Source organism: Caretta caretta, chromosome 14 (genome assembly GCF_965140235.1).
Source record: "Caretta caretta isolate rCarCar2 chromosome 14, rCarCar1.hap1, whole genome shotgun sequence".
Lineage (NCBI taxonomy): Eukaryota > Metazoa > Chordata > Testudines > Cheloniidae > Caretta > Caretta caretta.
The window spans coordinates 2,715,258-2,726,033 of NC_134219.1; the positions used below are offsets into that span (position 1 = coordinate 2,715,258).

General features: G+C 52.4%; 1 protein-coding gene across 1 annotated transcript; it reads left to right on the forward strand.

The window, feature by feature from the left end:
• The first annotated feature begins 842 nt into the window (after positions 1-842).
• Positions 843-9,936, forward strand: CHMP6 (charged multivesicular body protein 6). The gene is made up of 8 exons (XM_048818891.2): positions 843-969; positions 2,655-2,764; positions 5,820-5,907; positions 6,536-6,622; positions 6,720-6,785; positions 7,080-7,160; positions 7,919-7,973; positions 9,617-9,936. Exons 1-8 carry the CDS (start codon positions 907-909, stop codon positions 9,667-9,669), a joined length of 603 nt encoding a protein of 200 aa, XP_048674848.1. The 5' UTR covers positions 843-906; the 3' UTR covers positions 9,670-9,936.
• The last annotated feature ends 840 nt before the right edge of the window (positions 9,937-10,776 follow it).

Below are 10,776 nucleotides of genomic sequence, written 5' to 3' on the forward strand. Positions count from 1 at the left end.
GCCCCCCCGGGACACCCCGTCCCCCTGACCCCCCCATCCCTCCTCTGCCCCTCTCCTCTCTGCAGCCCCCCCGGGACACCCCGTCCCCCTGACCCCCCCATCCCTCCTCTGCCCCTCTCCTCTCTGCAGCCCCCCCGGGACACCCCGTCCCCCTGACCCCCCCCATCCCTCCTCTGCCCCTCTCCTCTCTGCAGCCCCCCCGGGACACCCCGTCCCCCTGACCCCCCCATCCCTCCTCTGCCCCTCTCCTCTCTGCAGCCCCCCGGGACACCCCGTCCCCCTGACCCCCCCATCCCTCCTCTGCCCCTCTCCTCTCTGCAGCCCCCCCGGGACACCCCGTCCCCCTGACCCCCCCATCCCTCCTCTGCCCCTCTCCTCTCTGCAGCCCCCCCGGGACACCCCGTCCCCCTGACCCCCCCCATCCCTCCTCTGCCCCTCTCCTCTCTGCAGCCCCCCCGGGGACACCCCGTCCCCCTGACCCCCCCATCCCTCCTCTGCCCCTCTCCTCTCTGCAGCCCCCCCGGGGACACCCCGTCCCCCTGACCCCCCCATCCCTCCTCTGCCCCTCTCCTCTCTGCAGCCCCCCCGGGGACACCCCGTCCCCCTGACCCCCCCATCCCTCCTCTGCCCCTCTCCTCTCTGCAGCCCCCCCGGGACACCCCGTCCCCCTGACCCCCCCCATCCCTCCTCTGCCCCTCTCCTCTCTGCAGCCCCCCCGGGACACCCCGTCCCCCTGACCCCCCCCATCCCTCCTCTGCCCCTCTCCTCTCTGCAGCCCCCCCCGCTATCCCGCCTCTCTCCAGCCCCCTCCCGCGCTCTGCCCGGCAGCCCCTCCCCCCCGCCTTTCGCTTTTAGCCGGGCCGGGCCCTGCGCGGCCGCCGTAGCCGGGGAGCGGCCGCCCGGGCCATGGGGAACCTGCTGGGCCGCAAGCGGCGGAGCCGGGTCACGGAGCAGGACAGGGCCGTGCTGGTGAGGGGCCGGCTCGCGCCCCCCGCGCCCTTCCCGCCGCCCGGGGCGGGCTGCCCCGGCGGTGCCTGCCGGCGGCGGGTCCCTGCGCTGGGCCGGGGCCGAACTGGCGCCGCTTGTCTCCGCTTCGGGCCCGCGGCTGCAGCGACCAGCCTGGGCCCCCGGCCCCCCCCCCAATACAGCCCCCGGGGGGGGCGCCGGGCCGGCCCCCCCCCAATACAGCCCCCGGGGGGGGGACGCCGGGCCGGCCCCCCCCCAAATACAGCCCCCGGGGGGGGCGCCGGGCCGGCCCCCCCCAATACAGCCCCCGGGGGGGCCGCCGGGCCGGCCCCCCCCAATACAACCCCCGGGGGGGGCGCCGGGCCGGCCCCCCCCAAATACAGCCCCCGGGGGGGGGACGCCGGGCCGGCCCCCCCCCCAAATACAGCCCCCGGGGGGGGCACGCCGGGCCGGCCCCCCCCCCAAATACAGCCCCCGGGGGGGGGCACGCCGGGCCGGCCCCCCCCAAATACAGCCCCCGGGGGGGGCACGCCGGGCCGGCCCCCCCCAAATACAGCCCCCGGGGGGGGGCACGCCGGGCCGGCCCCCCCCCAAATACAGCCCCCGGGGGGGGGCACGCCGGGCCGGCCCCCCCCCAAATACAGCCCCCGGGGGGGGGCACGCCGGGCCGGCCCCCCCCCAAATACAGCCCCCGGGGGGGGGCACGCCGGGCTGGCCCCCCCCAATACAGCCCCTGGGGGGGGCGCCGGGCCGGGCACCCCCCAGATACACTCCCCCTGGGCCGGCCCCCCCCAAATACAGCCCCCGGGGGGGGCGCCGGGCCGGCCCCCCCCAAATACACTCCCCCTGGGCCGGGCCCCCCAAATACACCCCCTGGGGGGTGCCGGACCCCCAATACACCCCCCTGCGGGGGCACCAGGCGGGGTCCCCCCCCAATACACCCTCTCTGGGGGGGCGCCGGCCCAGGCCCCCAGCCTGCAAATACCCCCCCCCCCCCGGGGTCTGCGGTGGGGCGCCAGGCTGGGCACACCCACACAGTTAATTGCACAGTCAGGGCCTTAGCATTGGCTATGATCACCAAGGTTAGGTGTGATTCTCCGTCTTTATCCACCCACACCTCGTTCTGCTTGGATCAAGATGGTGCATTGTATGCTGGGTCCTGAGTCCTTCAGGGACTATTAAATGCATGTGTATAGCTGCTCTTTTCTCTTTGCCCTGCCACATGTACAGTATGTACCTCTCCGGGAAACTCTTCCAGCTCACACTGAGGACATCCGTGCATCTGTCTGGCTGTCCTGGCACGTCCCTGTAGCACTTACCTTTTGTAAAATTCCAGAAGAAAGTTGTTTCCGACGGCTGCCAAGGGGGTAAAAACCCCCCCAAAGCTCTGTAGGTGTTTCTGTCTTGGGAGCCGCTGATGCGAGCATTTTTCTTTTTGAGGAGCGTGACATCCCAAAGCAAGGAGGAGACAACAGTTTGAGGGTTAACTTTTGGCATGTAACCACTTTAGCTGCTTGCTATGCTGTTGTCTTCTAGGAACTAGCCACTGAAGTGATTAGAAAATCAGGACCTATCTGGACAGATGGAATGGATGGCAGGTGTGCCTGACCCGGACTGTTAAACAGCAGTTGTACAGTTAAGCTTCCATGGCTTGTCTTTTAACTGTTTTTATTCCTCTTCTCCATTAGCAACTGAAACAGCAGCGGGATAAACTGAAGCAGTATCAGAAACGGATAACTCTGAATCTGGAACGAGAGAGAGCTGTCGCCCGGCAGCTGCTGAGAAATGGCAAGAAAGAGTAAGTGAGGTCCTGCAGCTTCTGATCAGTGGCAGAATGTGAAGGCCGGAGATGGCAGAGAAGACAGCGTCCTTGCAATACAAAAGGATCTGTGTTGTTTCAAACATCTGGAGTAAAGTTAGCAGGAAATGTTATTGAAACAGGATGTAAATGAGTTCAGGGGATACGTACGTAGGGCTTCTTTCTGTAGAAGGAGTAAGGTTAAAAAGTAGGATTCAGAGTGAACCTGTGTGCTGAGCTTGGAAGGCCTTTGCCTGAGTCTTTCAATGAGGGTTTGAAAAACTAGACTGTGGTCATATTCTTCAATATACAGCTGCCATCTGCTAATGCTATAATTTGATTTGTGTGGGTGCTTCTTGGGTGCACCAGTCCTTGCTAGGACCTGTAGTTCCCATGGGTTGCAGTAGTGGGTTCCTTTATCTACAAATTACATGGGTTCTGCACACTCCAGACATGTTAACAACACAGTCCAGGGTTGGGCAAAATTGGGCATCCCTGATCAGAAATACCTCTTTTCACTGAGCTTTACTGCTGGCGTGCTCTGCAGAGGAAAATTCTTAACCAAAACATGGGCTGGAATAGATTTCATGGCAATCTCTCTGTCCTTTAAGAAACAAAGCTTTTTATTTTACTGACAAGATTACAAAATTAATTCTTTGGCTTAAATCCTCCAATTTATGCAAAAAATCAATTTGGGAAGCATGGCTCAGCTTGTGTTTAATTATAAAGCCACAACACTTATCTGGGTTCATCTGCCTGTGGAGAGAATTCCAGGCAGACTTTGGAGAGCAGAATCTGTACTCCGGACAGAAGAAATTGGTGCCTTTGGATTTTGGTCCCAATTAGAACTTCCTAACTTCCATATCCATATCAACAGTGCCAAGTCACTGCAGAGAGCTATCACCCAGTTTAAACTGATATTGTCACCTTAAATTTGCCCTTTAGATTTAAATTTTATAAAGACAATCTTTTATAAAAGCTGACGTCAGTAGAAATATGAACACAATTAAAAAAAAATCCAGTGGAAATGATATTTTGATAGTGCGTAGCTCAATGGGGCCTTGACCTGAGTTCTCTGGTTGCTACTATAATACAAATAAACAGTCCTCTGCAGTTTTTGAAACCCATAAATTGCAGTACTAAGACCCTGAAGGCAAAACTATCTTAATTATTTTCTTTGTCCAAGCTGGGAGAAATGCTAAAAATAAACAGAGCACAATTACAGGTTTCAGAGTAGCAGCTGTGTTAGTCTGTATTCGCAAAAAGAAAAGGAGGACTTGTGGCACCTTAGAGACTAACAAATTTTTTTGAGCGTAAGCTTTCGTGAGCTACAGCATCCGATGAAGTGAGCTGTAGTTCACGAAAGCTTATGCTCAAATAAATTGGTTAGTCTCTAAGGTGCCACAAGTCTCCTTTTCTTCTTAGAGCACAATTAGTGACTTGAGAATAGTTTTTGAGAATCCTTTCACTGTTAATGATCAGAGGTATTATGGATAACTGGTAAAGGAACTGGCATGTAGCATGCATATTTTATTTATTTATTTTTATATATATAATTGTATGTGTTGTGATATCATTCAAAGGCTACAGTCAGGATCAGAGCCCAGTTGGGGAGGCGGGTGGTAATCTCCCAAAGAGTGTGCAACCCAATCTAATGTGCTGTTTAGTTAACAATGTCCTTTTGAGTTGTACGTTAGAATAGCAATACGCGCGTCTCCTTTCATTGTGCTTTTCTGATTAGTCCGTTGGCCATTAGGCTCACATCTTACGATGCTTCCTCCCAGCCCTCAAGTGTGTTAGAATTCCCAGAAATGCTTAGTAAATCTGCATGCTTAATTATAACATAGCTATGCACAAAGTACAAGTCTAACTGATCACTGAACACTCCCTAACACAGCTGATACTCTTCCCATGGTGGCACTGTCTGGAATTTGTTGGTCCCGTATCATTAGGCATAATAACAAACCAAAGAGACATTCTCCAGGGCAAAATACATTTGAAGAGGTCAGCATGGCTTCCAGTGGTGACCTGAAATGCTGTTTTTTCTGTCCTTCCATTGCTCAGACCCCCAGCCCTTTCCCCTGTGCCTTTCTCCCACTGTGGCTGTCGCTGGTCTGCCAGCTGGGCACCATCTGCTCCTGCCACTCGCTTTCTCTCCAGTGTTTCCTGCCTTGGATTTGGTAAATCTTTGGCATTAAAATGGTTTTTTGGAGTGAAAGTGAAAAGCAGTCTGTCCCAGCAGAAGCCTTGTGAAGAAGCTAAAGTTGTCATGGGATGGGAAGGGCCCAGCAGGCCTGGCTGTTGCCTTCAGTCCTGATCAATAACTAATACTTTCTATCCACCCCTCCCCTGAAAAGATCTGTGGTCACATATAAATTCCTGTTAATCTGTTTGAGGGGGTTTCCTTACCTACTCCAGGCCCAAATAAGCATTGGCCTCATGTGGTCTGGCCCCAAGGCTGCCCATAACCCAGAAGAGGTCATCCATTGTTGGTTAGTGTCTGCTCCTGGAAGCCCATCTCAGTACTGGAGAGTGACCGGCTGACAGCGAGCACCGCTGCTGAGCTGCACACTTGAAGACAGCTACATTCTCGTTGTCTAGATACAGATTTGGCGTGACCCATGTTAACCCTCTGTAAGCTGCACAGTGCTCTTCCCCATTAGTGAAAGACATGGATGTCAGAGCACGCAACAATTTGAGTAAATGCTGGAAACTTTACACCATATTTAGTTATATTTTTTGGCTCTGCAGATGGCTAACCATTAATTCTAATTCACCATTAGGTTTTCTCCCCAGTCTAATGCTATGGAATTCCCACAGTTCAGAACTATCTATTGGTTACTGGCTTAATCTGTTCTTAAAAGAAATCTCTTGACTGTAAATGTTTGACTCATCTGCCTCTTTTTATCACCGTCTTGCTGATGGGAGTTGTTCCACCATTGCACTTGACGTGTACATTTTAGAAGAACACCTCATAAAAACTGTAATGTAGCATTGTTGTGATCTTTTTAGGCTCACTTGTTTGAGTTTTCTTTCTGCTCTTTTATTCATTCAGAAAAGCCAAGTTATTGCTAAAGAAGAAGCGCTACCAAGAGCAGCTGCTAGATAAAACAGAAAACCAAATCAGCAACCTGGAACGCATGGTATGCAAGAATCAATGAATCCCAGGGAATAGCTTATTTTGCGCAGCTGTTTAGGATGCATGTCCCTTTTGCCTGTGTGTAATTACAGCTAACTGCGCGAACACGAATGGCACTTAATGCTCGGCTGGTAGTACAAACATTTCATAGGACTGGCTACACCATGATTATCTCCTAACCTAGTTATGAACTAGGTCCAGTTTGTAATGTAGACTGGGCCTTAACCCTGTGTCTCATCAGTATGTAAAGCCTTGGTCGAGTGCAGCAGTGGAAGCCTCCCCTCCGTTTTAGAGAGACCATTTCTAGACGTGGGTGGAGTTCAGCTTCAGGGCCAGTTTAGCCTTAGGCCTCTGCTTAAGACTGCCAACAAGGGAGCCAGCTACTGCCCACTTCAGTGGTGGTCTCGATGCAGCCACCTGAGCGAAGGCATTCATTGTGCACGGGTGCTGGAACAGCAATCAGGTGGCTACTGCTTCTCATTATTACTGACATGGGGCAGATTTGGACCAATAACCGCTAAGTAAAAGGCTCCATATTCCAGCTGCCTGAGCCTTCCAGTCTGTTTCTGTACTGCCCATTGATGGGGCTCTGACTGCTCTTGACTCAGCTGTGACTCATGTTCTTACTCTAGGTCCAGGATATTGAATTCACCCAGATTGAAATGAAGGTGATTGAAGGCCTGAAAATTGGCAATGAATGTCTGAATAAAATGCATGAGGTAAGGGTGACTCAGAGAGCTCTGGGTGAGGCAGAGTTGTGGGTTTTCACATCTTTTCTGCAGCCCTTATATGCGGATTTTGGCTTTCTCCTCCCAGGTCATGTCAATAGAAGAAGTGGAAAGAATAATAGATGAAACCCAAGATGCTGTGGAATATCAAAGGGTACGTATAGAGCACATATGCGGTCCTGAGCAGAGATGACCAATCATGCAGTGTTTTTGTGATGTGGACTATGCTCCAGGCTGCCAGCTAGGCTAAGATCTGCCAAAACTCATTTCATAGGTGACCAAATTAGGGTTTGAATTTAGGCCTCCCGCAGCAAAAAGCCAGAGCAATAACTGTCTGTGGTGTGGGGTCCCCTTATCACATGCACTGTTGTGTGTGTGTGTGGTGCTGTAAGCAGCAGAGCTGTCATGCTGTGGTGTTCATTGGCACATCCGTCTCTCTCCTGCACAGCAAATCGATGCAATGCTGGCTGGCAGCTTCACGGAAGAAGATGAAGATGCCATTTTAGAAGAATTAAATGCCATTACTCAGGTAAGCCTTAATTTCATGCTCTAGTAATTACTTTTACCTCACATTTCCAAGTGGTAATCTTTCATCAGGGAAGGGGTTGTTTCCCCTGTAGAGATGGTAGTTGATTTAATTCTGCTGGATAGCCTAATTATAGCTGTATGTGTTTGTTCTATGGGTCATCTGAGAAGCCAGGCAGATGCTCTGTACTTGGGAGACACTTAGACCACTTGGAATGTTTTTAAGGGTTGTTTTTGTTTACACTGTTATTACAGACAGTAGTCTTGTGGATTGGGGCACTGCCTTCACTGGATGACTGTCCCACTTTACTTGACTAAGACCTTGACTGTTCCAGACCGGGTTCGCTGTCTCACTTTCACTTCTGTTCTCGACCCCTCCACCCTTCATGGAGTGTATGGCTGCTCCAAACTCCAGTCTTGAGGTTGTCTGGTTTTACCACCGGAAACCTTCAATCCAGTGGGGTTGTGGTGGTGGGACTCTGCAGTTGGCCCTGCCAGGGGGAAGCTCATGGTTAATCTGGGCTCATAATAAACATCAGTTTACAAAGCCAGGCCATGCCCTGGTTCACTGGACAGCACTAAAACTAGCAACTCGAAGCAGCGGCATCTCCTGCAGATCTGGGGGAAGATGCCTTTTTGCATGCAGAAGCACCTGTTCGTATAGTTTCCAAACCAGCTCAGTGCAGAAGCCTGAAAGGAGCTCTGTGCTAACACAGTGGCATGTGGGGTGAGTGAGACGTGACATGTTTAATGTGCTTGCAGGAACAGCTCGAGCTCCCTGAAGTTCCCGCTGAGCCACTCCCAGAAAAGATCCCAGGTAGAGTCTGTTTATTTGATCGTACGACTTCTGCTTCTCCTGAGTCTTCTCGGGGGTCTAACGGCAACTTGGGACCCTTCTTGTTTGCGGTGAATGTAGCGTTTCTGAATGTGAGCGGCTGAACGGTGCCTGGTGCAGTGTGGGCTTGGGCTGTGCAAGCTTCCTCTGACAAATGCAGCTTACCCTGGACCTTCAGCACCCCCATGGCTCAGTCTCAGTCCAGCCTCTCATGTTGTTTAGCCACTGTGTCTCGTAATCTGCGTAGTGGTCTTGCACTCCTACCCTCTGTTAAACCAGGCCATCCCAAGTGACGTTTCTCACCTGCAGGGAGGCTTCCTGGCTCAGCAGCAATGCATAACACTTGTTAGCGTGCTAAGCTCACCCCTAGAGAACTTACTGCGTTTCTCTCCCAGAATGTGGGTCAGGCTTGGGATTCTGTAATACCAGAAACGGCTGGGATCCCTCCCAGCTCGGCTGCTATCGCAGGGTGCTGCTGCTAGGGGGGATCCAGTGCCTATCCAATTGCTTCTCTTTTTAGGGTCATAAACTAGGCCCATCGCTGTCTCATGAGCACCGCGTCTCTCAGAACGCTAGGACCCAAGGGGCATGGTGATGGTTCTTGCCTCCAGAAGGGGCCCGTGTGCTGGCTCACCCCTGAGCATCCAGTGCAGGACACTGCACTGTAGGGGTTGTGTAGATAGCACACACAGCTGATGAGCCAAAAATAGGCCAGAATGCAAGGGTAGGTGAACTGTGACACTCCTGGGCCTTAGCCTGGCTTTGGGGAGGAAGGAGTTAAAATCCAGCCCCAGAGAAATGGGGCTCTGCCCTTGCTTCAAGGGAACCCTGCACTGGGGGTGAATGGGCTGGACTCGCGCTGGGTTTGTGGAGCTGAGTCTCCCACGGATAACAGAGCGTTGAGAGGTTTCAGAGTAACAGCCGTGTTAGTCTGTATTCGCAAAAAGAAAAGGAGTACTTGTGGCACCTTAGAGACTAACCAATTTATTTGATAATAAATTATAAATAAATAATAAATAAATTGGTTAGTCTCTAAGGTGCCACAAGTACTCCTTTTCTTTTAGAGCGTTGAGAGACTAGCTGTAAGAGAGGAATCCAGCCTCCTGATTGTAGGAACCAGGAGCAGTAAAAGCCGCAGGAGGTCTGGTTTTGGCTATGACAACTGGACAGTGAACAGGAGTCAGTCAGTCCATGCTGTCAATCGATAGCAGGCTGGCCACACCTTCACGTGAGCTCTGCTTGTAGAGGGCCCGCTCAGTCCCTGTGAGGATGCAGGCTGTCATAACACAGAGATGAGGGAGATCTTGTCTAGCCAGTGCCCCTGCAGGAAACTGCTTGCTTTGACCTTATGTTGTATGATGCAGTGCACTGGTCTTTCCTTCTCAGGTGTCTAGATTGTAGCTGTTACTTGTTAAGATTGTATTTTAACTGCTTGAGCAGCATGTGGGGCAGAGGGAGATGCTGGATAAATAGAATTACTCTTGCTGTATCGTTCAGTAGATTTCCCAGGTGCTGCTGGAATGCTCCTTGCCTTGCAGAGAAATGAGAGACGAGTCCTGTTTCTCTCACAGGACTTGACTCTCTATATTCTCTTATTCTGAACTGAGTTTCTCTTTCTTCCACAGAAGCATCACCTGTCAAGATCAGGGCCAAGCCAGAACTGGTGGCAGCATCTTAATTCCACTCCTGGGGATAACCCCAAATAACTTCCATCATGGACAGTTTGGAATCCCAGCATGCCCTGGGGACAGGAAACGCCACAGTAGCATCCCAGCTGCGCTGGGCGAATGTGCTGGAGTGAGGTTTCCCGCACAGGGCAGGGAATCTCAGCAGATTATCGCTCTTGTATCAAGATTATTTTCTAGTGCTTTCTTTTTGTAATTTAAACTCACTCAGCTGCGCTGTCTCTGGATTAAACAGTGACTTTAAAACTTCCAAAGCCAAATGCTTTCTACAGGCTGCTTTCAATTGCAAATCTGCCTGTGCAACCAGTGCTGCCATCACTGATCTGTTAGAAGCCCCTGTGCTGGTCTTGGAACACTGGAGTGTTAAAAATGGTTTTCGTAGTCCCTATGTTACACTGCACTGCTAGGAACCCATCAGACCTTCCCTCTGGCTGTGATCCTGTGTCCCTCTGATCTTCCTCCTCTGGCTGGGGCTCCACTGTCTAAATCAGACTGTCTGGCTTGGCACTGGGATCTGAGAGCTCGCTCTAAGGGTATGGGCAGCATGCAGCCAAGTTGAGCCCAGGCATCACTTCTGACCTCCTGCAGGCAGTGACATTGTGGGTAGCGACAGCCTCTCATGCTGAAGGAGAAGCCTTTAGGGGCGAGGAAACAAGTTTTACTGCTTCAAATCTCTTGCTGCTCAAGCACCCTTGAGTGAGGTGCGGCGAAGCTGTTATGACATTGGGTCCGGCACAAAAGTGGGTGTGGTGGGGCTGCCAGCAGAGAACGTCCTCCCATTGCATCTCATTTTAAAACTTGCTTACGTGGGAGGCCAGCGCTCTTCTGAGCTGGGATCTCTGTGTTTGCGACAGGGCAATTGGCCTAATTTACAGTAGGCCGCAGCAGCACTTGTGAGAGAAAAGTTGCTCTGCAGTGAGATGGAAAAGGCCAAGTCTTCTGCCAGGCCATGTGTCCGAATGTGTCCTGTTCAGATCTCACACCGTTGCTCATTTGTTTGTGAAAACCTCTGGTGCTCGGTGTCATTGAGCAGAACATACGTTCTAGGAATCTGATGAGCCTCTTAAAACTAGAATAGGGACTCGCTGGCTTAAGATACT